We start from the raw sequence: 27,842 nt of genomic DNA on the forward strand, positions 1-27,842 counted from the left end.
TCTCCCCAGAGAGAAGTTGCTCCAGTGGCTACACACCCTTGCTAGAAACTACGAGAAAGTTTACGAGGTACATTTGTCAGATGCCATTGAGTGAGTCAGGAGAATTCCAAGTGCCAATTAGCATACAAGAAAGAGCTTAGTTTTAGATTGTGTTGTTTGTGGTGGTGGTGGTAATGGTGCTGTTCTCTCTGGAAGCCAACCCACTCTCCAAAAAAAGTAAAAAGAATACAAATAGTAATACCAATTATTATTACTTGCGTCAAACAAAATGGAAGTTCTGAAGCAGGTAAATATTGGGGACTTTGTATATTAAGCTAAAGATGGTTGTTATTTGAAAACCAAGATTATACTAGCAGAACAGGCTATTTTGAAATTAGCATAGTAATCAAAATTGCCTGTAATGAATGTGGACCCAAAAAATGATGTCAGGCCTGGTAAGGACTGGCAAGCCCTAGAGCTGCGGTCCCCAACCCCAGGCTGCAGACCAGTACAGAGCCATGGCGTGCTAGGAACCCAGCCACACAGCCACACAGCAGGCAGTGAGCGGAGAGCAAGAGAAGTTTCATCTGTATTTACAGCCGCTCCCCGTCCCTCGCATCACTGCATAAGCTCCGCCTCCCATCAGATGAGCGGCAGCATTAGATTCTCTAGGAGCCAGAACCCTACTGTAAACTGCGCATGCGAGGGATCTAGGTTGCGTGCTCTGCTGAGGCGGTGATGCTAGCGCTAGGGAGAGGCTGCAAATACACATTTTCATTAGCAGAGAGGCTTGACTGCACAATAAATGTCATGCATTTGAATCATCCCAAAACAATCCCCCACCCTGGTCCATGGAAAAATTTCCTTCCATGAAACTGGTCCCTGGTGCCAAAAAGGTTGGGGACCACTGCTCTAGAGGATAAGCCAAAAAGGCCACAGAAGAACAAATTATACTCCTGTGCATACAGGAATAGCGAACTCAAGGGATTTGCCCAGTTCAGGGTGTCAGACACTATGGCTTCCTTTTCTGAGACTGCTACCAGGAGTTAAAAGAAATTTTACAGAACTGCTATTTTAATGGAAACTCGAATTGGTTGATGTAAATGAAATATATAAGCAGTTGGTGTCTTATGCATTCCCACCATTATAAATGAAGTTAAAACGCTGAAAGTTATAGATTTGGGGGGGTCTTCTTTTCACGGATGAGTCCAAGGCATTTGTCTTTTCTGATGCTAATAACCATGTGTACATATTTTTTTTCTGTCTAATTCTGCATATACTAAAACGAGGTGATTGCAGACAAAACCCAGATTACAATTTGCATTCTCATGAAATGATCCTAAAATTATCCTGCTTTTTACTGTGGCTTTACTTCTTGCCCCACAACGTGAGTTCCTGTGGGCCTCTAGCTTGGAATGCCTCTCTCAGTGTAGACGATAGCCAGGGTTGATTGAGGAATCCAGAAATTGGATTCTCGATGCTGGTTCTCGATGCTATCTATATACCAAGCTACCGCTGCATTAGTCCTCTTTATTTACTTTATGAGAGAATGTGGGTGGAGGTGTTTCACGCACACTTGCGCACATGTTCCAACTGCTTTGAAGAAGGAAGGGCAAGAGAAAGTGGGACCCTAGCTGAAACCAGGCAGACATTTCAGATTGCAAGAGATGAACCGAAAAGGGAACATCTGTTAGATTCCCAGGGCTGGAGGGCAGTCTCCGTATCTCCGAGCGCGTGCACATAGTGGAGAGGGTGGAGCCTCCCATCCGCAAATCTGGAAAGATTGAGAGATTTGGAAAAGCCCAGAGGTGCCAAAGGTCAGAGTGATCAATATACAGGCCCTGCTACGAACAGCGGGGAAAGGTTCCAATGGAAAAGCACTGCGGAAGAGAAGCCACTGAGAGGTAAGGGAGTTTCTGAATAATTAAAAAAGTTAAGAATAAGCAAACTCGGTTGCCAAGGGGGAAGGAGGTGGGCTGGGAGATAAAAAAAAAAAAAAAAGCAGTTGATGTGGTAATTAAGAATTTGGTGGGAGCCTGGGCGGGTCACCTCCTTTCTCAGATCAGAGCCCCATCAGAAATTCTTTCAAGTGTCCTTCTGCGTCGCCAAAGATGACAACAGCAAATCAATAAGTGCTTGAAATGAAAGGGGATGTTGGCTCGCCCCCAGGCTACAGATTTCCCGCCGCCAGCCTTTTCTGAACTCCTATAGCGTGCCTTTGCACCGCCTCTCTTCAGAAGAGCTACCTTTTATTCCTATTCTCAGGACGAAGGTAAGTGCTCAGCATATCTATTAAATGTCGGCTCTGGTTCCAGCTCTCGGATCGCGGAGAAAGCTCCCAGCCACCGCCCGGCCGGCCAGCCGGCCGGGTTAGGGCAAGAATGGCAGCTTGGCCTGGCGGCCTGCGGGGCCACGCACCTCCGGGACCCGCCGGGAGTCGCCCAGAGTTGAACACTCCAAGGTTAGACATGTAAGGTCCCCGCCAGAGCAAAAGGCCTGGGCCACTGCGGCCACCCGAGCGCTCCTTCAGCTTCAATTTATTCACAGACAAGGGCAAAATCATGAACAACACAGGAGAAGGATCCGTGCCCCAAAACTAAAGCTTGGAATTACCGCAAACTCCGTTCTGAGTTCCAGATAGTGGTCCGTTACCTTTCCCGATATTCATCCCTTCTCTAATACGTCTTGATTTAACCATCTTTCCAGAGCCCCGCATCTCTCGGACGTTTTAATTAGGTAATTCATTAGTGAGTCAATGCAGACATTTATATATTCTTTTAGCTCAAGTGGTTAAGTACTAATTTCGCAATGATTATAAAACACCGGAATAGGCAACGAATAGTAATTTTAATTTATATGCAAATCAATTGGTTCATCTTAAATGCCTTTAAAAAAAAAACAAAAAAACAATTATTGTATTGTAGCATCGGAGGCATGGAACAGACCTCCAGAATAGACAATTCGGAAACAAGACCTGGCCTGGGAAGACAATTTAGAACAGCCAACAAATCAATAATGTTTGAGGCAGTCAAACATCGCTGGCCATTGGAATTTACATACTAGCTTGTTGTCAGATAAGGAGCTGGGGAAATTGCTTGCAAGGGTGGAGATCATAATCCACAGTGCAGAAAGTAAATGGTAGCAGCAGCCTGTCACAGCCCACTCTAAAATAATACTGTACCTTTCCCAAATCTTGACTCTTGGGTGAGAGGGAGTTGGTGGAGATCACCCCATATTTGTGGTCGGTTTTGCCCCGCTTTGATCGGAAAATTTTTGTCCTGTCTGAGCTTCCCAATTTGATTCTTATTCTAACAGTTCCATCACTTGCTGCAAAATATTACAGGGAGGAGCATCATTGAGAATCTCACTACAAATTTTCTGGACCCACCTAGCCAGCCCTGCTTCTCTCCTTGTGCTTAGTTTTTGCAGCTCTGTTTAATTCCGTGCTCTCCCCGCCCCCAAAGAAAATCAGATCATCGAGAAGTCACTCGAAAAGGCTGAAGGAAATGATCCAGTTCTTTGGTTTACTGAAAGGCTATTATCTTTAGACATAGTTCAAAATTTGAGTAAGTAAAAAGGATATAGGCTTTGGAATTTTTTTTTTTTTTTAATATTCTAGAATGGTGGGTTTTACCAGGGATTACCAAGGGACCCCCACTGGAGTTGTTTATGTAAAAGTGTAACATCCCTGAAATTCACAGATACATAAGGTCACTGTCGCCCCAGCCCAGGCTCCCAGCCCAGGCGATCTGGCCTTTCAGGAGCTTGTACCTTTGATGCTACAATCTTGTTTACAACTGCAGGGCAGGGAATTGCTTGCTTTGCTTGGACGCTCCCTCCACCCCGTTCTAATTTGAAGTAATCGGAATCTAAATACAATCGCCACGGCCCACTCTTCCATTACTGCTTGGACGAGGGAAAAACCTGCCATCCACGTCTTAAATCAGCTCGGTGGTTTGCAGCCCCCCAGCACCCTGTCTCTCCACTGCATGCCTAATGTATTCCCTGGTGATTCCGGGCATTAATTAGTTGTTTAATAGGAGTATGACTAAAAATGTAAAAGAAGGATTAGGAGCGTGAAACGTATGTCCAGCTCCTTCCACACACTCGAGGAGGGAATGAGAATCATTCTGTATCTTCTATTTCTCCAGGAGCCATTTGCATTTCCCACCAGCTGCTCACTTCAGCTGCGCTGGCGCTGGGCGACGCGAGGACCCAAAAGCTCAGCGCGGTGTCTGCGGCGGCCGCGACAGGGGTTAACCAGCCCCCGGCGGGTGAGACTCCAGACAGAAGGGGCGTGAGGGGAACTTGAGCTTCCCGGGGCCCCTGCATCCCAGCCCTGGTTTGCAAACCTCTGAATCCTGAGGGGGGGAGGGAGTCGCTGGCGCGTCTCTGTGCGTCTCTCCAGCGCGGCCGCTGTCCCTGTCCCCTGGTCTCTCCGCGCGCCTCTCAATCTTCCTGTCCTCGCCTTTCTCACTCTCTTCCCACTTTCCACTGAGGTTCCCCATCCTCGCCACCAGCTGAAGGCGAGGCCGTTCTGCTTTGAGCGTCTCTTAATCTCTACAAAATGAATAGAAAAAAAAAAAAAAAAGAGGGGGAACATTAACCCATTGCTCGGAGGAGTGAGAGAGGCAGCCACCATCTTCGAGGGGCAGAGATGAAAATGTCATTCTAGCACTGCGTTTTCCCTTATGCTGTCACCAGAGTTCAACGGTGAGACTTGGCGAAGAAATTTGATTTCCCTGCCTCGGCAAGATCTCAAAAACCAGAAATCAAAATGCTCAGAGACAAGAGAGGAAATAAAATTAAAACCAGCACGTGGCCATTTTTTTCCCCTCATTTCTCTCCCCTTAAGTAACACTGCTTTGAGTTTCCACCGGGTGAAGGGAGAAAGCCTGAGTTTTCACGGATGTTACATGGAGGTTAGAAATGGCTTAAAAAATGTAGATTCTCTCATCAGTTTCCTTCGTGGCTGAAGAGGCTAACCCCTTCCACAAAATGAGTCCATCTGTCGACTGTTAGCTATTTCAAAGTGAAGGGATTTAGCACTCAAAACAAATTGAGCAAGTTTGTTTGCCTGTTTTTACTGCTAACTCAAATGAATTCAAAACACGGAGTAATTCAAGAAAACACATAACATGTTCCAGACAGCCTCCAAATGTAGGAACAGCCCAGCACCTACGTGGTGGCTTGGGTTAGTTTTAGACACCAGGTTTTTAAAATATATATATATCTATTTCATATATATATTTCCTGCACGTTCTCCCATGGAGTCATTATAGATTCTTAAAATGGCGTGTATTAGTATATCGATTTAAGGACAACTTTTGGAGGGAACTTTATTCTCTCTTGGGAACCAAAGAAAAGGACTTTTTAATGGCGGGCCTGAGTTTTGCTCCCATGCAGGAATTAGTATTGGTGGGACAACCCGAACCCTCGAGCTGTGGCCGCGTTCTGTCACTTCCAAAAACATACATTAACAGGACACCCTTGAGGTTGAATGAACTTGGTCGCACACGCCTGGCCGAAGCCCTCGCACCTGGTTCTCCAGGCCGATCATATTTCCAGTTCTTCCACCCAAAGGCAGGACAGAGCCCGGATATCCTGCTTCTAACCAAAACGCACGTCCTTGCTCGAGTCAAGACATGGGACAATCGGGGTTCAGAAGTAGGGCACCATTTTCGGGTGACAAGGGTCCTCCTAACCTCACATACTTTCCGCGATTTAGGAGCCAATGTGGATTTGACGGAAGCTCTCTCCCCCGCCCCCACTTCCATTCCCTGCAATTTAATACCATCCTCGCCAGGAACCTTAACCTCGTCATTTTAAAAAATGAGAGATCCGTGACCCGGGGTGAACTTGTTGAGTGTAGGTACAGCAGAGGAAATTCTAGACTCTACCCGCGTCCGAGCCTTGCCCAGCGCAAGGCCTTCGTGACCACTGATCTGTGCGTGGCCGTGGCCCACCTGCGCGGGGACACCCGCCTTGACCTCGGGCGCCGTGACCCGGTCGCGCCGGGCCAGGCGTCCTTGGCCTTCCCCTGCTGACTCGTCTAGTTCCCTCGCTTGAGGCTGTGGCCTTCCCACCCACTCCCCCTCGCTCACCCCATTTTTCCAGATTTCTCCTCGGTCATCCTCTCATCCGCACCCCGCCCACCTCCACTCCCGCCCACAGCCGGGTCCTCACTTCCCTTCCCCCCCCCCCCGAAATCCCTCTTTGCTGTGACCTCGTCTCTCCAGCCCTGCAGGCCTGAAAGGAGGTCACACGCGCCCATGCACGTTCACACCCACACTCCACACGCCTCGCCCCACAGACACCCGTGCGCACGGTCCTTTGTTCCTTTTCTCGGGCCACTTTCCCAGTCCCTTCCTCCCAGCCCGCCCTGATTTGCTCCCCGGGAGGACGTGTCTGTTTCCCCCAAGGCCCTGGCCCTCCCCTTCTGATTTATGAGGGCTCCTGGTTTGGCGCAGATTCCTTTTTCTTCTCCTCCTCCCCGTCCTCCCTGCGTGTCCTCCCTTGCACCGTGGGAGTGCGTGCTCCCGCGGCTCGCTCGGCTCCTGTCTAAGTGCCCTGCCCGGCCTGCCTCTGCTTTCGCTCCCCCGGGCCGATTCTCCGGGCTGCAGACTCCTGGGCCCGCGGCCCTCCGCGGCCCTCCCCTGCCTCGCTTCCCGGCGCCCCTGCGCGCTCCCCCCGCGCCCGCCCGAGCGCCGCGCTCGCTCCTTGATCGCCCGCCGCGCAGCCCGGCCCGGCCGCCCGCGCCACTGTGCAGCGGAGTTTGGTGGAATCTCTGCTGACGTCACGTCACTCCCCACTCGGAGCAGGAGCCGAGGGAAGAGAGAGAGAGAGAGGGATGAGAGGGAGGGAGGGGAGAGAGAGTGCGAGACCGAGCGAGAAAGCTGGAGAGGAGCAGAAAGAAACTGCCAGCGCCGGCTAGATTTTGGAGGCCCCCCGCGCGCCCTTGGACTCCCTCGGAACCTGGCACCCTCCAGAGCCCCGCGGTCCTCTCAGGCCCGCTTTTCGGGCGTTTGCGGTGCAGCCCGAGCTCCGGCTCGCTGGAAATCGCCCCGGGAGGCAGTGGGACGCGGAGACAGCAGCTCTCTCCCGGTAGCCGGTAAGTGGAGGCCATCTCTCCCGCAGGGATGTGAGATAATGCGAGTCTGCAAATTTGTTCCACTTTGGAGAATCCTCTCCGTAGGTGATTTGTAGCTCTCCGGGCTGCGTTTCCCTGGAGGTAGCGCAGTTGGCAAACAGACCTTGCAAAGCCGGTTCCTTTCGTCCACCCCCCCGGCACAGACACTCACGATCTACGGGGGTGCCGAAGTCTAGTGGGAAGCCAGACCACGGCTGGCATTTAAAATGAGGTATCTTGCCTTAAATCTTGGTGCCAACACTGCCGGGACAAATCCTCAGGCCGAGGATTAGCATTCTCAAGATAAAGGGCTGGGTACAAAGTTTCAGCTCCTGGAAGATAAGCCCCCTTCCCATTGTTACCCATTGGGGGAAAAAAAAAAAAAAGGTTCCATCTTAACTAGCAGTTAGTGACCTCTCCGGCCCAAGCGAATTACCTGGGACCCAGGCCTGGATGCCTGCCTTCCTCAATTGCTTTGGATTAGAACTCCTTTAAATTGATCACCGGTCGACTCCCGTCTTGCACTTCACCAGAGACACATTTTAAATGGATGCAGAGGATAGGACTTATTTGCAGCTGGCAACTAAGAAAAACAAAATTCGATTCTAAACCTGAGAATTGTGTTCCTCTTTTGATTCCAATTCAATCAGCTTACTTTCCTAAGCAATTTAAAAATCGAACCATCACAGGGTGATGTGATTTCTTTTTACTCTCTCTTTTATTCAAGTATAATCTTACTAAAGTAAAACCAAATGGAGAAAAACTTTTAATATTATGCATTCAAATGACAGGAATTCATACATTCTAAAATATTTTTATGAAAAATTAATCCGTTTAGGGAAATTTCCTTGCATTCCTTTTAGGCCATTAATCAGAACGAAAGATACTTTTTTTTTATCGCACAAAATATCATTAGCGGGCAAATCCATCTACAACTCAAATACCAATAATGTCGACGAAACAAAGCACATAAGCAAAATAAATTGAGAATCTTTGTTGCTGTAACATAAAATAAGCATACATAAGATTTCAATAATCAAACTTTCCTTAAAAATTTAATAGCCACCTTATTTATGGAATGTTTTGCTTTACCTCAGCAAAACTACACTTAAATTATTCAGGTGCTTTGTTCCTTAAGTTGAGTGTGTTTGTCTTCAAATGTCCCTAAAGCACTGGTATTAATTGGTTTAAAAGAAGGCTTACACATGGTAAAATACAGAACTGTATTAACTAGTATTTTAATTTCCTTAAATGATTACCCACTGCAAATTAATTTACTGGCTAATCACACCAATTTAGTTCATTTGAAACACATGTTCTTGTGCTGTTGATTTTTTTCAACTTTCCATTAAAGGTTTTGTTATGGGGTAACAAAGTGAATGGAAAGGGGGAGAAATGGGAAAATATTTGGAATTATTAGAACTATATTTTTTCCTGTAATTTTATTCTTGTGGCAGTCATCAGAAATTATTTGTAAGCAAATTATTTTATTTCTTAGGGCTTGCCTGTCTGCCTTGCCTGTGTGATTCCCAGTGCTCCATTGGCTAGGTGGTGCTTTTTAGCGCGCATACAATATAAAACTCAAGTTGGCCAAAACAATATTGCCTGGCATATAAATTCCAACCAGGACATGAACTTTTGCGGTGAGAGCTACCTCCCATCAAGAAAAGTCTCACATCTCAATTTGTGAGATTAGCCATCGAAGCCAGTCCCCGAAGTCTGGCGGCCAAATTTGTCACAGAAGACTTGTCTTGACAGGCCAAGCAAGTTTAAGGATCAGCAAGCAGGAATTGGAGGTGTCTTTTAAAAAATTATCTTTCCCAGTTTTGAGACTCAATCCTTCTAGTAGGCCTGATCGTTAAATGAAGCATAAAATGCAGGTCTCAAGGCTCATTTTGACTGCAAAATAAACCCCAAGTCACAAGGACACGTAGGAGTGAGCTAAGGAGCACGCCTTGACCTTCTTTTCAGTCCTTAGAGTGGAGCTCTATGAGTTCCTGAAGATTTGTTTTGTATTGCTTTGTTTGGTCTTGGCACTGAAGCAGGGGGTGGGGGCAGAATGTGTAATAATTGACTGACTTTACACCGAGAAGCCCAGTCTTTTTCTTTTGTATATTTCAGTCTTTAAAAAAAAAAAAATAAAAACTATTTGCAGTTACCATCTGCAGTGCTCCGGATACCGGCTAATAATGCAGCCAGTTCAGACATTAAAAAAAAAAAAAAAAAAAAGATTATCGAAATGATGATGACATGCAAATTTCCCCTGAAATTATCATAAGTAAACATTTGAAGTCTGGACTAATAAAATCCCATCTGTGTTACTTCATATCGAGTTAGTAGAAAGCTGTGATAATGAATTTTGTAATATCTCACGAACAGACATCTCAATCAGGGACTAATCCTGTGATTTTACTGCAGAATCACTAAATCTGGAGCCGCCAAACTGCTACTTCTGGGCCCACGGGCCCACAAGGATCGGATCGCCAGAGTCCCCCGCCTGGGTCCTCGCTAGCGGGTGGGGAAACCGCCTGGCGGTCCCAACCCCTCGGATCCCAGTGCCACAGCGCCCAGGCGGCTGCTCCTCTAGGCAGCGACCTTGGCCAGAGGCCCCCGGGGCCGGGCTCTCTTCGGGAGAGGCCGAGAAGCTGGGAAATGCGGCTCAGGCCAGGCTCAGGCCTGGAGCTCCCCGCCCCGCCTCTGCCCCTGCGCCGATCGGGCCATGCCGGCGGCCACCCCCGGCCCCGCACCCGCGCGCAGTGAGCCCTCCGGTCGCCGGCGTACCCGGGTTAGCGTGCAGAGATCCAAGGGGCCTGGGGAGCCCGGGACCTTCTTTCTTTGCTTCTGTCCCTAAAGCAACCGCGGCTCTGCTACCCACGCGACAGAGCCCTTCGAGACCCAGGTGTCCCGTGGGGCGGTGGCAGAGAAGGGTGCGCGCGTCCAGCGTCGCGGTTACAAATTCGAAAAACATTTGGCTCGCCCAGGAGGAGAAGCGGGGACAACGGCGGCTCTCCCAGAGCTGCTCCTCCGTCCTTGGCGGGCGGGAACCCCTCCTGGAACGTTCGCGCCACTCTCGTCAGCCTCGCTCGGTCCACCCCGTTGCTCTCGGCCACAATCTTAAATCAAACCTTAGGATAAATAAATGGCCGGGTGCGTCTCTCCAGGGAAGAGTGTGGCTAAATAAGGAACGGTGGCTCCCGGTGGATGGGAGGCCCGAAGGCAGCTCGCTCCCGGAGCACCCTAGGCCGGGAGCCCGTTGGTTTCGGAATTACAGAAAACCGAGGGAAGCTGCCAGTCTAGGACAAGCTGGCCCTGGTGTCCTACGCAGGTTTACTGAGCTCCAAGTGACAGGCACGGTGCTGAACGGTGGCCTTTGCACACGACCGCCCTGAAAGAAATGTCGTCCCCACCCACCCACCACCCTGCCCTCGTGCTCAGAAGGGCTCTTAACCCCCTTGAAAGGGGTTTCGCTGCGGCCCCAGGACACTGGCTTTGTGGGCTTCTGGCCCTTTCGCTGCCACTCCGAAGGGAGACCACTCTTGGTAAACATTTCATACGTCCTGGACCCCGGGGCTAAGGTGGCGACGCTGCTGCGCCGCCAGGGGCTGTCAGGTGGGAGAAACACACCGGAAGCCTAGCATACAGTAGGCGCCTAATAGCTCCTGCCATCGACCGCCCACAGGTAGTGTCCCCTGAGCCCTGCGCCCTCGACGGCCGCCGCTTCTCACGACCCTCCTCCTCTCCTGTTTTGCAGATATCGGGGAATGGAGACCAACTGCCGCAAACTAGTGTCCGCATGTGTGCAATTAGGTAAGAGCCCACTTCTCCTGCCCGGGTCACCCGACGAGAGACCGCGCCACGCGTGAGGGCGAGGAGGGGGCACTGACCCCCGTGGCGAGGCCCCGGCGAGGGGCGCTTCCCGGAGGGGCCAGGCTGGGCTGGAAGAAAATCAGAATCAGGATGCGGGAGCTCCCGGGGGCGGGGCGCGGGGAGGGGAAGGACGGTGGACCAGGAGGGAGCGTCGCGCCGCGTCCCCAAGCCCCTGGCCTACTCTTGCTGGCCGGACCCGAGGGCAGCCAGGGAGGCGCAGAGAGAGAACTGCGCCCTGCTCTGGATCGTCTGAGGGTCCGGAATACAGAAGTGCCACTCGCTTTTTCCTCTAACTGGGTCTTTGCTCTTTGTCCCTCTTTCTCCTCCACCCTGCCTCGCCCCCCTCTGCCACCCCCCGCTCCTTTGGGCCGCGCGGCCCGGGGCGTCTCTCTGCACCGCATGTGGGGTGGGCGCGCGCGCCGCCCAGGCGTGCAGCCGGCGGCCGTTGAATGCCTCTTCTCCAAAGACTCCGAAATCAAAAAGGTCGAGTTCACAGACTCTCCCGAGAGCCGGAAAGAGGCGGCCAGCAGCAAGCTCTTCCCGCGGCAGCATCCTGGCGCCAATGGTAAGGCCGGGAAGAAAGCGCAGGCCGCGCGCTGGGCACCCGCCTCCGGGTCGCTGGGCCTCGGGGGACGCGCGAGCAGGCGACGCCGCCAGCCCCGGCGCGCCCGCTGCTTGTAACTTAGGCACTTGGCCTCGGGGTGGGACGGGAAGCAGCCGTCCCGGGAACGTTAATTCCTTTCCCCAAATTATACTGCACTCCTGAGACCCAACACCTCTCCCTCTCGCTCTCTGCCTGTGGTCTGATCCCCTACGCGCGCCCCAGCCTACCTCGGTGCCTCTAGCTGGCGTGGAAAAGTGGTCCAACAGCGACCTCTGTCGCCCACCGTGTCCCAGTGCGCGCGGCGCCACCGGGGCCCACCCCGTCCCGGAGGCTCTCAGCCACGCCCCACCCCAGGCTGTGGGTGCAGGGTTTATCGCGGGAGGCGAGCACAGGAAACTCGTGCTGGCGAAGGTTTGCTTCGGCGGGTTGGGGGCGGGGCGGGGGCTGCCACCAACCCTGCTAGAGCCGGAGAGCGGCGACTGCGCTCTGCAGCCCCGGCTGGAACGGAGTGTGCGCCCCCCGTCGAGGCGAACCTGCCTGCTGTGCTTGTTGACAGGCCTCCGGTTTTGGAGATGTCGCTTGGTTGGCTGGTGTCACTCTGGATGAGTCAAGGGACCTTTGCCAGGCATAGTCTGCAGGCTTGTGTGAAAAGTTAAAACGTCTGCCACCCACGGCACGGGCCTTTGCTGCATTGAAACTTGTCCTTTAGTAGCGTGTGTGTACGGATGGGTGTCTAAGAGGGCGAGAAAAGTTTTCTCCGGGAATACGTGAAAAACTCAAATTTACTGTTCTCTCTTCTCCGGGTTTTCCAGGCTTCGTAATAAGTGCCTAGCTTAGGAGGTTGTCGACCTTTGATAGGGTGAGCAGATAAAGCCCCGCTTGGCCCTCGGCCCCTAACCTCGTTCCTTCCGGATTAAAGTGTAAGGATACAAAGTAATATGTGCCCGGGCGGGGGGCGGGGTTGGGGGGTGCGATTTGGGACCACCGCCAAGTAAACAAACCGTATTACTAGAAAGAAAACAAAGGTCCTGCACGTCGTCTTCCCCGCGAATCTGAGAGAAAAGCATCATTTGTTGAAACAAAACGTCTAAAGCTTTCAGGGTCCTGACACTGCGCACTGTCGCGAATCGTCCTGCTGGGCCAGTTAAACGCTCACTTGTCCGGGATTAACCCCCCGGGGTTAAATGGGGCAATGCGAGATAACATGGGGTGATTTCTGTCATTAAGATTGTGTTAAATTCTTCTTCTGTTTGATAATCGGTCGTAAAAATAAATTATTAGACCGGAGTATGTTTGGGATATGGTTAAAAATCAAGAGTAGCGATGACTCCCGGGGAGGATGCTTTGTGCGGGCTCAGCCCTGGCTCCGGCCAGACGACGGGAGCTCCCCAGTGTCGCTTCGCACGGGGCGGGCTGCGGCGACAGGGCCGAGGCTGACGTTTCTGGCCGCCCTGGGAGCCAGAGATGCTCACGATGTCCCCTCCTCCTGCTACTCCCCCACCCCGGGTTTCGCTGACCCGAGGGATGGCTTCTGAGGACAGGTGGCCACCTTGCGAGCTGAGGGAGGCAGGGCCCCTTCGAGGAGCAGCCTAGGGCGGGATGGGGTCCTCCTAAGTGGGCAGGAAGCGACCGAGAGCGGAGGAGGCCCCTTCTCGCGCCGGTCCCAGGCTGAGCAGGAGCCTCTGGGCGTTGGCTTTCGATAATTAGCAAATAAAGAGCTAGAAATAATGAACGATTGTTTTCTTAACCATTGCTTTCAGGCCTGGATTACTTTAGTGCACGTGAAAGGCTCTGCTTTTCTCCTACACTGTCAATACATCTACTTTGTACTTCTGGACCGAAGAGAAAAATTGCTGCCCAAACATGTTTAATGCCATTAATTAAGAAGAGGGCATGGAATGGGAAGAAATGAAAAATCTTGATTTTATTAGCTTTTAGGGAACTGGTAGACCAAAAAAAAAAAAAAAAAAAATGTCACACATGAGGGTGCAAAGCGACAGCATTGCTGAAGTGAAGTTGCCAGAGTACCCTTTACTGATTATGAGTTAATTTATGGGGTATGCAAACTTCTGGCCACAGCCTGCTCTTAAAACAAAAGAATGTATTTCTTGGTTTTGGGGGTTTGCTTTTATTTATTTATTTATTTTACAGTTTTCCTTTGCTTTTAAAATGAGAAAAGTTTACAATGACATGCAATTTTTTAAAAGGGCCATGCTATTCTATCATTGGCACGACCCTCCCTCCCCACAAAAAAAAAAAATAAAATAAATGCCATGTCCATGTTAAAAACTGTTTGAAAACGCTCTGAATAGGCAGAGGCCACCTCTGGGAGACCCAGGCTCTGCGTCCCTTCCCAAGAGAGGTCCCCTCCCCTTGATACGCGTTGGGCGGCCCCCCAGCCTGGCTGGCACCCGAGACAGGAGACACCCAGAGAATGACTGGAGACCCCTAAAGCCGGAGGTTAGAGAGAGGGTTAAGAGGGGAATGGCGAGCAGGGAAGGAGGGTTGGCAAGTTAAGCAGCCAGCGGAAAGGAGGCGCAGACGCTCTCTGGAAACGTCCCCTGGAGTAGAGGCCGTTGGCTTTCCTTGCCTTGGAGGCCCCAAAAGGCGCCTCTGTTTTGGCAGAATTAATAAAATGGTCTTTACGTTAAGGAAGAGGACGGACTGACCCTCCCCGTCGGTGACAAAAAGTTTCGGGGCGGCGACTCTGGGTTCTGGGCTAACGTCGCACAGCGCTGCAGCCCGTTTGACCCTGACTCCTGGCTTCGCGTCAGGACGTGGGGTGGGTACTTCGCCAGCCTCCCCAGCAAAGCCATTAAATTTTTAAATAGCTTTGGCAGAGTGGATGGGCCGAAAGTGTTCGTTCGGCCCAGGTCTCCGGTGTGTGCAGACTTCCTTCCCCTGGGAGGGAAGCTCGGTGGCCCCCCGAGGCACCCGCAGCCGCGACAGGACACCGACACGCGCCTCCTCGCGGGGCAGCAGCTCAGCCCCAATCGTCTTTAGAGGACTCAGGTTAACCCCGGCGGCCTCCGGCGGTCGCAGACCCTTCCCTGCCCCCATTCATTCAATCAGCAAATGTTTGCCAAGCACATACCATGTGGGCTCTTAATGTACCCGCTGAACGTGAATAATCCGGTTTTCCTGGCCGTTATGAAACGATTTCAATGCTAACACGGGTACCTGCGAGATGAGGACACCCGCTCTAGCAAAATGCAAAACGGTGGTGCGTGGGGTGGTGACCCCGGCCCTGAGAAATAAGGGGATGCGCGGACGAGTTGAGACCTCTGACCGTGGCCAGGGGACAAGGGACAGGTGCTTGCCGAAGGGGGCATGAGGCTGGAGGAAAAAGCAAGGAGAGAAGATTTCTCCACCTCGACCTTGCCCCACCCCGCCCCCGTCCAATCTGCAGTTTACTGGCAGAAGCTGCCTCGCTGCTCTGGGGCTTTTCCCCGCCAAGGGACATTGTACCAGTTGTGCAAAAGTAGTCAGTCCCTGCGGATCCCTGCCAGTAAAGGTGGCCCTTCCAGGTCGCGTTCCCTGCTCCCGACGCGGTACCCACTCAAAGTTTCTTAAGGCTAGTTGGGCTGGTATTCCACCCCCTGGCTGTTTAATATATGCAGCAGTTGTTAGAGCGACTCCGGGGAAAAGGAAATGTATAACGAAAGCTTATTCGTGAGCAGGAATATACTAATGGAACTATCTGATGTCTTCTTAATCCTATGTAAAAAGCTTTGTCGTCTTCCTAATATTGACTGAATGGGTAATTAATGGCTCTTCATCTAGGCGAATACCCTGTAATCCAAGATAGGCAAAAGACAACAAGCCCAAGGTAGAAGACAAAAGGCCCAACGGCAGCCACATTCTCCCTGTCTGCCCCCATTGGGAAAGTTTTCTCAGAGGAGAAAGAGGCAGGGAAGCGGGAATACACCTACCATTTCTAGCCTAGACTTAGCTACGGCACCTGGCGATGCAGCTCAGCTCTTCTTTACTCTGCCCTTTCTCCTCCAGTCCTTGTCTCTGCATTTCTCTCTTCCTAACTGCTCTAGGGTGTCTCCCACATTGTGGCCCTGGCCAGCACCTTTTCCTCCAAAACCTCCTCCTTTCTTTTGGAGATGAGATAGTTGAGCAACATACGAGGTCCCCAAAAGGCTCAGCAACGGATCAAGCTCCTGATCTAAAAAGAGACTCCGTTCTTATACGACCCAACACGTAGCATCTTTGCGGACTAAGGTAGCTGGAGCGCAAGGGAAGAAATTAACAGAAAGGAAGAGATCATATGGAATCGCGTGCGTGTATCAAGGGGCGGTCAGGAATGATAGAGTCACCTTCTTTGTGAGGATCAGACAGGAAGGCTGCCCAAGATTCTACCAGCATGTTTCTAACTGGCTGACATTTTCATTTAAACCTTTAGAAGAAATATATTACTTGGGTTACTACAAGGAGGTGGGTTCTTTTTTTTTTTTTTTTTTTTTTTGTCAGCTGACAGCTTTTAAAATATTATTTCGCTAGGGAAATAAAAGCTTCATCTCAGATTATAGGTGGGTATTTTTGGATTTATGTGATTTATGGTCACCATGACAACTAATGCTGAATGTTAGCTACCAGCATGTCTGGGAGAGAGAAAACCGAAAGAAGGGAGAGCAAGAGAAATAGAAAAAGGAGAGAGACATGAGCTGGAGAGGGAGGAAAAGAGAAAAGAGAATGAGAGAGGAGAGTTTTAATTCAACTGTTGTTTAAAAAAAAAAAAGTGGCTTCAGTTAGCTGCTTGCCACTTTCTTCTTTCCAGGCCTGGATATCTGTGTTTAATTTCTTATTTTCTCCCTCTCTCCCTCCTTCTGTCTCTCTCTTCTACTCCCAAAACACATTTATATTATACCATTCTCTTTATTTTACTTAGTTCCATGAAAAGTTGCTTTCCACAGATTAAATGAGCGCCTGCTAAAACTGCAGCACTAGCATGCAAATGCGAGGAAGCATTAAATGCTTGTTGGTTTAGTGGTTTCAGCAAACCCTCTCTCCTCTAATCCCTCTCTCTTCCAGCACCAGTGGGGGGAGGGGACCACCGCCACCGCCACCCAAACACCCTTCCTTCAGCTAGTTACCCCAAACCTCCAGACGCTGAGCCACTTGAGCCCATCTATGGGACATAAACCTGGGTACCATTTTCAGGGACCCAGAGAGAGTGGGTGTTTCTCAGCACATCTACAGGCTTCTGATTCAGAAAAGAGTCTTCCCCTTTTACCAAACCAGCGCTTTTTTTATTCCATTTAGGGCATGGGGGCAAAGCCAGCCACAGAGAAGCTTTTAATTTCCGAGGCCTTGGGTTTCATGGCTGTGGGCGGAGTAGACCCTTTCCAGCTCGGTTTGTGTACACAGAAAAGCCAGGCAGAGGAAAGAGGGGACGGAGGGACACTTCTTGGGCAGGGTGCAAGGTCTCCATCTGACCTCTGTGCCTTGCACCCTGCGCGCACACACTCCCGCCCGTCACATGTCCCCAGCTGAGTCCGGGCGGGCCTCGTCCTTGAGCCGGCCTGGGCCGGGCAAGGACTCCCTCCCCTCTACGGCCTGACAGCTCAAGGAGACATCTAATTGAGCCATCTTCCGAGTGAGCTCTGGGGACAGATTCTTTCCAAAAGTCGGGGATCGCTTGGTTGGGCCCAAGGCCATACCCGGCCCGTCGTCGCTACCGAGAGTCTGGCCGCGGAGCCTCACCGCCCACTGCCATGGCCAGAGGGACTTTGCGCAACTAACACTAACGACTGTGAAATTAAATAAGACTTTAAGACTAGTAATCGGTAGCAAATACCAGCTCAAAACGCGCCTGAACCCGTGTCACCCATTTCCCTCCTCGAGGGTCTTTCTCTGAAAGAATAAAGCAATAAAACCCAGTGGAGACGACTTCTGATGTCTTCCGGACCCCAAACCTCAAACCCGCACTAGGCTTCCTTTCCTGGCCCCACGGAAGCCGTGCGGCACCTCCAGTTTCTCTGTACCGATCATGCTGATTATTATTATTATTTGAAAACTGTAATGGAAGCTGAAGTCATAGTAATTTCTAGAACAAATCAAGAAGAATTCAGGTGGAGGTCACAGCAGTGCTGAACTCACAAAATATGTGCGATCTCTTGACTCTTCCAGAAATCTTTTTCATTTATATGCTATGCCGGCACACTTACAAGTCTTACGTAGGTTAACTCTCCAAAATTTCCCACCACCACGACCAGCAACCACCACCTCTATGGAGTTTTCATTGAAAAGCATCTCTTGGTCCCCCGTACACACCTCCCTTTCCTCATCTAGACTTTTCATGTCGCTGTCTGCCTGCCACCCATGGAGTGAACCTTCTTGGCCTGGGAAGAATGTCACCCAATCAGGGCTGCTCAGAGTGTATTAAAGTCATTAGGAGATTAGAAGAGTGTTGAAACTCCTGTTGGAAAAATGCAAAGAAAATCTTCACTTTTAATCAGTTGTTTAGAGAGCTGCTCTGTGTGTGTGTGTGTGTGTGTGTGTGTGAGATATTAAAATGGATGTGAACATATAATATATGGTTTTGGTTTTACTTTAATCCAAATTCTCTAGGTAATTGCTTTATTCTCCACTTGACTTCAGTGGATCCACACAAGTTAAGATTCCTTATCCTTTTAGGCTTATAGGCTGCCTGGAAGATTCCCAAAGTCTCCCCCACTTTGGCACCATGAAGAGCTGTCCTGTGCCCTTTGGTTTTTCAACCACTTTGGGGCTTGTTGCGGCCATTCATACGTGTATATTGGCCATGATGAAAGTTCCATCAGGAGAGCCCAGCCACCCGAGCTTAAGTTAAAAGTCTGCGGGTTTGCGAGAGATGGGTTTAGAAATCTACAACGTTCTGTGGTGCTTCTTAGCTTTCCAGGGTAAAGCATTTTGCAAAACACCTCAAGCTTCCAAAAACTCTTACAGCTGCAGGGTTGGAATCTTGAAAAAGAAGGAAGGAGGTATGATCACTACAGTGGAGAATTTTGCATTTCTTTGATATGATGGCGTCTCTTCCTGAAAAGAAACCTTAAGGGGCATGGTATCGTGGGGACCGAAACTATACTGAGGTTTGAAAGAAGAAGCTGGAATATGATTAGTAAACACATTGGGCGGAAAAGAGCTAGATTCATACTGATTTCGTTACAGGTCATCGGCTGGCAGTGCAATGGTAGGAAATATTTACTTTACACATACACTTTATGATCTTGGGGGAATTAGCGGAAATTCAACAAGAAAACGGCTAGAAACATTTAAAACCCTTATTTAAAAGACTTAAGCAAATTAGAGTCTTATCAGATTAAAAACCACTACAAATGTAAGAGCATTGTCTTCAGTGAAATGCTGTAGGGTCTGAGAAGAAGATTCTCCGCCAAATCTCAGGGATAAAATGCGTCCTTTAAGCACCAGATAATGAGCAGAATGTAAATTAATTTAACCTTCTTTACCAACAGGCTGCTGGTGTAACATGTATAATTTAGTGATAAGATTGCAGGACCTAATATAGTTGGATGTATGAGCCTCAGCTAAGGCGGACCTGTCACCTGGGGATGGGTTCCGCTCTGAGCAGGTGTGTGTATGCGTAGAATGGGGTGAACAGGAGTAAAAGATTAAAACCAGAAATGCTGATTTAAAGCTCACTATGACCAAAGTTCCCTGTTCTAGCTACATCCGTCTTAAAGTGGGATGATACTGGTAAGGCAAGACTGGAAAACAATTCTCACTTGGTTCCTTGGACTGCTCTCAAGCTGTTTACAATGGAGGAGGAGTCGCAGAGAGGGCTTGGGGGGCGCAGGGCAAAGGAGAGAAACGTAGGCTGCAAATATATTTGTAGGCTGCTTCAACCACTCTGTTCCAGACTGAAAACGTTTCCCAATCTTATGAACAAGGACAAAGAGAGAGTTTCCTGAAGATACCTCGTACTGACATTGCAAATCATTGACTGTAACGTCAAACAAATACACATTCAGGGATGATAACACTAACTCCACAATAAAACAATTGCCAATGCAGAAACCCAGGGGAGATTAGTTTGTGCTCTCTGGCTGACCTAAGCTGGGGGAACAAAAGGACTTTCAGAAATTACTTTGAATTTGTTTGCGTTTCTTTCTTTACTTTCTTTGGAAAGTAAAAAATGCAAATTAAATTTACTTGGAAATAGCACTGTAAAGAGTTGATGTCCCCAAAGATGGTTTCTTTTTGTTTTATATAAATGAATAAGGCTTTGCTTTTCTTAGTGGAGAGATCTTTTAGGCTTTTCCCCCTTAGCCCACACACTACCGCTTCTGCCTGCTTGGACTTTAATGATTCAAGACAGCCTTGAGCTGGCTAGGAAAAGAAAATGACTGTTAAAAATTATCCTTGAAATTGGTTATTTGGCAACATTCTTAATTGTATGAAAATTCATTAAGGCATATTTCATATATAATTAGCTCAAGGTTGTTGATTCTCCAGGCTTTATGGATTTGAATCTGATTGATAATAAAGTAAACAAGAGCATCGAATTTAAAGCATGGCTCTCTCGGGTTAGGACAAGCTTAATACAGTGTACAAGGAATTTGAAAGATCTAGGATATGTGTCTTAATCAACGTTAAATAGAATGGATAAGCTTTCAGCATTTTGAAAACGCTGGGTTAGGGTTTCTATTCTATTGTGTGTTTTCTGGCTGGGGACTAATAAGCATCACAGAGAACGTGATCTGAGGCAACTTTTTATTCTTGCATAAATCCAGAGTGAACCACCAAACAGTTGTTCGCTCAAAGTCAAGGTAATTTTCTTTTGACGGGTCCATTTGCTTCTGGGTTTCTAATTTATTGGCCTGCCTTTTCGGGGCTCTGTCTTCTTCGCAATTAAAGTAAAGCTTCTTCAGATTAGTGCAGCATTCGCTTGACAGGCTGTTTGGAAAATTTAAGATCGGAGAGGTGATTCGTTGGTGTTTTTCAAGTTTTTTAGTTTTAAGCAGCACGTCTCCTTTTTATACCGGGTGGGGGGGTGGGGGGCTTTTGATTGGAAATGGATGCGGTGAGACAAAAGGAAGGAGGGAGGGCTGCCTGGTTGATCCTTGCACCTTTGAGGCCTTGACCTTCCCGCTCCCTTCTCCCAAGCCTTCCACTCCCACTAGCCTCATCTCTCCGACTCCTCGTCCCAACTAAAAGCCGGATCGCCTGTGGCCGGGCAGGAGCAGAATTCCCAAGAGCCTGCCCGTGTAGACCTGGTGGGCACTGCGAGGCGTTAGCCCGGCCCCGCACTGTTGATAGGTACAGAGGGGACCGTCCCTCCGCCGCGGCCCGGGGCGTCCTGATTGGTGCAGAGCCACGTCACTCGCGGCCGGCGGAGGGGCTGGGACGAGGCAGAGGCGGAGAGGGCCGGGGAGGGCCGCGGCGGAGTGACGTCTGGGCACCAGGAAGCCCGCCTCTGGTTTTAAGATGTTAGGCCAACAGGGAAACGCGGAGCCGCAGAGCTGATCGGCCGCTCGCCCGGGTGCCTGGAGCTGAGCTGCGGCGAGGCCCGGCTCCGGCCCGACGGCCCGAGGGGTGTGCGTGTGCGCGCCGCCCGGGGTGCGCTCGGGGCCCGCGCCACCGCCACCGCCACCGCCACAGCCACCGCCGCAGCCGCCGCCGCCGCCGCCGCCGCCGCGGAGGATCTAATATCAGCTACCTGTCCCTGTCACTCTTGACACTTCGCTGTCAGGGCTGCTGCGCGGGGGGCGGGCAGAGCTAAGCCGGCGTTAGCCTTCCTCATTGGAGGGGCTTTTGCGGGAGGGAGGGAGGAAAGAAGGGGGTCTTCGCCCACTCTGGTTTCGCTTCGGAGCTTGGAAGCCTGCTCCCTAAAGACACTCCGAGCGGTGCCCTCCTGCCCACATCCCCATGTCTCCGTCTGCCCGCTGACTTTCGGCCTCCGGACTCTTTCGCTTGAGACTTTCCGAGGACACGGGGGCGGCCTGGTTCGAGGACTCGGCCAGGGTTGCGTCCCCTGGCTGCGCGCAGCGGCCACCGCGGGGAAACTCCGCGCCCGGAGCGCGACCCGGAACGGGCAGCGGCGGCCACGGGGGCTCGGCCGGGTGGCAGCCCGGGGACTGGCGGAGCGGCGCGCGCCCGCGTCCATGAACTGCATGAAAGGCCCGCTGCACTTAGAGCACCGAGCAGCGGGGACCAAGCTGTCGGCCGTCTCCTCGTCGTCCTCCTGTCACCATCCCCAGCCGTTAGCCATGGCTTCGGTCCTGGCTCCGGGTCAGCCCCGCTCCCTGGACTCCTCCAAGCACAGGCTGGAGGTGCACACCATCTCCGACACCTCCAGCCCGGAGGCCGCAGGTAAGGCGCCGCGCCGCCCGGCGGACGCTCCAGCCCAGCAGCCTCGAGCCACCCCGTCCCTCTTTCCCCCAAGGAAGTCAGCCCCTCCTGGGGGAGGCGTGGTGGGAGTGGTCGCGCTGCCTGCTCTTCCGGGAGCCGGATGCTGATCACCTCCCGTCCCTTTAGTTCTACCTCGACAGGCCGAGCTCAAGTGGCGCGAACGGGGCGAGCCATTCTGCCGACATCTCTATTTCTACCCCGGCCTCCCTTCTGTGTCCTGGGTCACAACGATCCCAGCATCTCCATTCGGGGACGTGCAGAGGCCGCCCCACCTCTGTCCTGTTCCCCTCTCGGCTTTCAGCTCCGCAGGGGCTGCGCTCGTTTGTTAGAAAAGTGTGTCTGAAACTCCCTAGACATGCTCTTCGCCAAGAGGCATTTGTTCTAAAGGACCCGCGAACCTGGGTGTCCAACCAGAACCCCGCATCTGCTTTTCCTCCCCTCCTGAAAGTGCATCGAAATCTGAGCTTTCTCTTGGGGGGTGGGGGGGATCCGCAAAACACGCGCGCCCGCGTGTCCCGGGAGGTTTGGTGTGTCTGCGCAGAGGTGTATAAATACACTTGAAAGCACTGGCTATAAAAGTGACTGTGCCGCCGCGGCCGCCGCGGGGAGATAAACATGTAAATAAAACGTGCGGCGCTGGGGGAGGGAGGAGACGGGGCGCGCGCACCCACACCGCCGCCTGCACCCCCCGCAGGCGCAGCGCCCCCCGGCCCGGGTCACCCAGCCCTGCTGTCGCCCCCCACCCCCGGCCCGCTCGGCGCTCGGAACTCGCGGGCTGCTGGTGGGCAGGCTCACAGGGACCTTTGTGTGGTTCGTTTTCAGAAAAAGACAAGAGCCAGCAGGGGAAGAATGAGGACGTGGGCGCCGAGGACCCGTCCAAGAAGAAGCGGCAACGGCGGCAGCGGACGCATTTTACCAGCCAGCAGCTGCAGGAGCTGGAGGCCACTTTCCAGCGGAACCGCTACCCGGACATGTCCACGCGCGAAGAAATCGCCGTGTGGACCAACCTTACGGAAGCTCGAGTCCGGGTAGGAGCCGGCGCGGAGCCTGGGAGGGGCTGGGGGAGGACGCTGTGGAGGTGCAGGCCGTGTAGACCAGGAGGGAGTGTGCGAGGCAGCGCCGCCCCGGGAGGGCGCCGGGAGGGAGCAGCTTTGCAAAGGCAGGAGGCCTCTCGGCGGCCCGGGCGGTGAGATCACAGCTCCCCCTTCCGAGGCCCGCGGGGGAGCCGCGGAGCAGCACCGGCTCCATGCCCCGACAGCCCGAGCCCTCCCCGGCTGGGCCGCTTGGGCATTTGCCTGCACTGGGCATTGTGTTCGTAGCTTGCAGTCTCCAGACAAGAGCTAATAAAATCCCTCCCAGGCCAGGAGCAGCTAACAGGCTCCAACCTGTGCGCCTTTAACAAGCAAAACCCGCCGGAGACACGCAAGGGTTGGCCCTCCCTGGGACACTTTCGCACCAGGCCTAGCCCCGAGCTCCAGACACGGTTTTTGAGATTTTTTTTTTCCCCCGGCCATTCAGGTCTCTCCCACGCACTATTCCCAGGTTTTGTAATCTCCGGAAGCCAAGTTTTAATACACAACTATTATTCTGCCAGTCATCTTAGAAGAAAAAAGAAAAAAAGAAGACTTTTCCGTTTGGTTTATTTATCTTCTCTCAGGAGTCGAACTCTTTGGAGATTGCTACTTATCCCCCCCCTAACTATCATCATAGTTTTATAAAAAGGACTTACCTTAACTTTGTAGCAAATCTGCACTTTATGGATTGGCAAAAAAATGAGCTTAAATAAATTACCCAATAGCAACGTCTTGGTTTACGCTGGTCGGTGGGAAATTCCAAATTTGTTAGGAGTCTGGAAGCAGAAAACAGAATCAAGCAGCAACCGGAGGCTTTGCTCTTAAAAACAATAAAAGTGCTCTGGATAGAAAAATAAAGCCCCCAGTTCGAGCAGAGAAAGCAAAAAGAAGAAAAGAGATAATGATGATAAAGATAGTAAGGAACAAATTGCGCTCCCAAGGCAGAGGGAACAAAGGCTGGGGATGGTATCCGTGCCGGGTGTGAGGCTATGCTGGCGGATAAAAGAGCCTGGACGAAGTTGGAAATGGTTTTAGTTTAACTGGCCAGAGCCAGCGCTCAGGCCGTGGCCTCGTGGTCGTGCGCAAGGTCAGCCCTTCCTTAGTCCTCCTTCGCATCCCGGGAACGGGCCTCGCACGTAGTCTTCTCTCCTGGGCAAAGTTTAGGTGGCCTAGGGTGAAAATGACAAGCAATTGAAATAAAAGCACAATCTGTGGGTTTTCTGGAATCCTGCGGAAATAGCCCTCCGTCCCCACCGTCCTGCAGCCTCGGTCCAGCCAAGCTGGAGTGAGGCGTGCTTTTTATAGCAGTCGAGAGCAAAGAGGAAGGGGGATAAAAAAGAAATCGAGAATGAAAGGGAAAAGGGGGGGAAATAAAGCGGATTAGGCGGCTGGGCCCTGGCGGAGATGTGTAATGTGAAACATCACCGGTGTCGGCTCGGAGACCTCAGGCCAGGCCTCGCTCCAATACACAAAAGCCGCCGTCTGGAGCGACGCGCAGGGCTGATGTGGATTGGGAGCGGGGTTGCGGCGGGGCCACTGGGTGTGGGTGGGGGCAGGCCAGCCGGAGCGGCCACCCGCAACGCCACACGACACGACTGGGCCCTTCGGGAGCCGGGGCCGGGGCGCTGGCCTGGCGGATGGTGGGCGGAGGGTGAGAGGAGCAGAAGGGAGGGCGACTCTGCAGACCCACCCGTCTGGGGTTCCCAGAGTTTTACACGCCAAGCTCATCGAGTTAACGAGCTGACGGGGAGGTGGTCTTCTGCTTTTTATTTGGCTGTGTTGCTAGGCTAGGAAGGGTGTCGCAGCCCGGCCCTTGCGGAGGGAGTACGTTCCAAGGAGTCGGGACGACGGGGAGGTCCGGGAGGGAAGGGAGGAGCTGTCCTCTGGTGCCCTCCCAGCCCCTTGTCCTCATCACTGGGTCTGTGGCTTTGGAATGGAAGCAAGTTTGCAAGGTGGCCGGGAAGGGTTGGGCGGAAAGCCTGCTTGCCCGGCGTTTATTTTGCAGTTAAGTGTTTTTGGACCCAGAGAAAAGCCTGAGTTAGTGATCAAGCTGCCCCGCAGGCCCCTGGGCGTTCGGCTGGGGTTTGTGGCGCAGCCTGGAGCCCCCGCTCGCTCGCAGGCCTGAGCCGACCCGGCCTTGGCGGGGGCTCCGGGCTCGGGGCTGGGGACCCAGTGCTGGGTGGACCTGGCGGCTGCGCAGCCACAGCCGGGCGGTGGGGACTGCGGAGGAGCGGGGCGGCCCGGGTGTGTGAGTGCACGCGCTTGGATGTGTCGTGGCGGGTGCTGGCCCCTGCTGCTTTCCGGGATCGAGGTTTTATTAATTGGCGCTGTGGACTCTGTTTGCTCCCTTGCCCCAACCGTCCCCCAGGTTTGGTTCAAGAATCGCCGGGCCAAATGGAGAAAGCGGGAGCGCAACCAGCAGGCCGAGCTGTGCAAGAATGGCTTCGGGCCGCAGTTCAACGGGCTCATGCAGCCCTACGACGACATGTACCCGGGCTACTCCTACAACAACTGGGCCGCCAAGGGCCTCACGTCGGCCTCCCTGTCCACCAAGAGCTTCCCCTTCTTCAACTCTATGAACGTCAACCCCCTGTCATCGCAGAGCATGTTCTCCCCGCCCAACTCCATCTCGTCCATGAGCATGTCGTCCAGCATGGTGCCCTCGGCGGTGACGGGCGTCCCGGGCTCCAGCCTCAACAGCCTGAATAACTTGAACAACCTGAGCAGCCCGTCGCTGAATTCCGCGGTGCCCACGCCCGCCTGTCCTTATGCGCCGCCGACTCCTCCGTATGTTTATAGGGACACGTGTAACTCGAGCCTGGCCAGCCTGAGACTGAAAGCAAAGCAGCACTCCAGCTTCGGCTACGCCAGCGTGCAGAACCCGGCGTCCAACCTGAGTGCTTGCCAGTACGCCGTGGACCGGCCCGTGTGAGCCGCGCCCGCAGCGCCGCCGGGATCCTGGGACCGTGCCGGAGGGGGCAACTCCGCCCTTGAAAGACTGGGAATTATGCTAGAAGGTCGTGGGCACTAAAGAAAGGGAGAGAAAGAGAAGCTAGAGAGAGAGAGAAAAGGAAACCACTGAATCAAAGAGCGATCTCCTTTGATTGCAAAGAGATGTCCTCGGTGTCTGACATCTTTCACTCAAGTATTTCCAACAGTTGCAAGGACACACGAACACAAGCAAACGTTTGACTGGATATGACATTTTAACATTACTATAAGCTTGTTATTTTTTAAGTTTAGCATTGTTAACATTAAAATGACAAAGGATGTATATATATCGAAATGTCAAATTAATTTTATAAAAGCAGTTGTTAGTAATATCACAACAGTGTTTTTAAAGGTTAGGCTTTAAAATAAAGCATGTTATACAGAAGCGATTAGGATTTTTCGCTTTCAAGCAAGGGAATGTATATACTAAATGCCACACTGTATGTTTCTAACATATTATTATTATAAAAAAAAATGTGTGAATATCCAGTTTTAGAATAGTTTCTCTGGTGGATGCAAATGATGTTTCTGAAACTGCTATGTACAACCTACCCTGTGTATAACATTTCGTACAATATTATTGTTTTACTTTTCAGCAAATATGAAAAAAATGTGTTTTATTTCATGGGAGTAAAATATACTGCATACAAATTGGTCTGGATTCTTTCTGCCCTTCTCTGTCTTCTGGCCAGGGCATCCCAGTCATTGCCCCCTAAACAAGCCAGTTCCCTCTGCCTGCCTAGTTAAACATACAAGGCAGCAGTACCTATTTAAATTTGGTAGAAATAAATTATAGCCCTGCATCAGAACCTAAAAAAGAAAAAAAAAAAAAAGAGGCACTTCCAGGGAGAAAAAGCTGCAAAGTCTGGTCTTGTCTCTCAGATTTTTCTTTGGCTTAAACCCCAAGGATTCCATTATTGTTAGCAAATAATATAAGAGAGAAAGAAGAAAGGAGAAAGAAATCTAGCAAGTATGCCAACCTGGAATGACTCTCAAGTTAACTCCTTTAGGGGAAGCCTGCACCTCCAGTAAATTGTTCTGGAGAAATATTTGTGCATGTGTACATGTACAGTTTATATACATTCCTCTCAGGAGGAATACATCTATAATAAATTTACAAGGAAACACCTCCAGTTCAAAATATTTAGGCCTCCAACGTTTATCTTTCAGGCTTAAGTAGAGAGATCCTTCATGTTATATTGCATTTCTATTTCCAAATCCTTTGGAGACATTAAAAGAAACAAAGACCATTTCTAATAACTACAGCCCTTCAGTTTCTCAAAGAGCCCAGGGGTTGAGAGGTTAGAGTGGAGTTTCCTGAGTCTTGTCGAGCAATATGTAGTTGAGGCAAAGGTCGTGCTCCCTGTGTTTTGTTTTAAATAATATTGACCCATTAATTCTAAACCTGCTTGTTCCTGAAATTATACAGGATTATAGTTTGCAAACAGCGGGGCAATGAAGCAAATCAAGATGAATTACGTCCCCAGCCCTCCCTCCCATCCTCTGACATCTAAACGGGGATTGAGGCCGGTGTGAGTGTTTAAAAGAACTTGAAGCACCGCTCGACTTCTTGATCGGTGGTTTTTGGCTCTTTTTTTAAAAAAATGTGAAATTTGATTTCATAACAAATAGAAGCAGATGCAGCTTAGCCCCAAAGAATTCATCACCATGGCCCTGGGAGGATGGGGTGTGTGGGGGGTGGGAAGTGCTAAGGTCTTTTATCATTCTTGTCACCCATCCCCCTCCGCGCGCTTACACACACACACACACACACACACACACACACTCACAAACACAGCAGGCGAGGACAAACACCACGCCAGGGAACTTAGAGCGAAAA

At 51.3% G+C, this 27,842-nt stretch overlaps 1 protein-coding gene across 7 annotated transcripts; it reads left to right on the forward strand.

Moving 5' to 3' along the window:
* The first annotated feature begins 1,692 nt into the window (after positions 1–1,692).
* On the forward strand, positions 1,693–26,653 carry PITX2 (paired like homeodomain 2). 7 transcript variants are annotated; one of them, XM_069459166.1, is made up of 6 exons: positions 6,859–7,090; positions 9,527–9,765; positions 10,860–10,915; positions 11,403–11,540; positions 22,761–22,966; positions 25,380–26,653. In XM_069459166.1, exons 2-6 carry the CDS (start codon positions 9,761–9,763, stop codon positions 25,941–25,943), a joined length of 969 nt encoding a protein of 322 aa, XP_069315267.1. In that variant the 5' UTR covers positions 6,859–7,090; positions 9,527–9,760; the 3' UTR covers positions 25,944–26,653. The 7 variants fall into 7 exon arrangements, with proteins under 7 accessions (XP_069315265.1, XP_069315270.1, XP_069315267.1 ...); XM_069459164.1 differs by lacking the exons at positions 6,859–7,090; positions 9,527–9,765 and adding an exon at positions 1,693–1,883; XM_069459167.1 differs by lacking the exon at positions 9,527–9,765.
* The last annotated feature ends 1,189 nt before the right edge of the window (positions 26,654–27,842 follow it).

The sequence above is a fragment of the Eulemur rufifrons genome, chromosome 26 (genome assembly GCF_041146395.1).
Source record: "Eulemur rufifrons isolate Redbay chromosome 26, OSU_ERuf_1, whole genome shotgun sequence".
Classification (NCBI taxonomy): domain Eukaryota; kingdom Metazoa; phylum Chordata; class Mammalia; order Primates; family Lemuridae; genus Eulemur; species Eulemur rufifrons.

What these genes read in the sequence shown, in the direction of transcription:
- PITX2 (XM_069459164.1), top strand. Translation starts at nt 1,849, where the DNA reads ATGGAAAAGCACTGCGGAAGAGAAGCCACTGAGAG. An exon ending in GGAAGAGAAGCCACTGAGAG is followed by an intron (nt 1,884 to 10,859) that starts GTAAGGGAGTTT and finishes CCTGTTTTGCAG; the next exon opens with ATATCGGGGAATGGAGACCA. An exon ending in TTACGGAAGCTCGAGTCCGG is followed by an intron (nt 22,967 to 25,379) that starts GTAGGAGCCGGC and finishes ACCGTCCCCCAG; the next exon opens with GTTTGGTTCAAGAATCGCCG.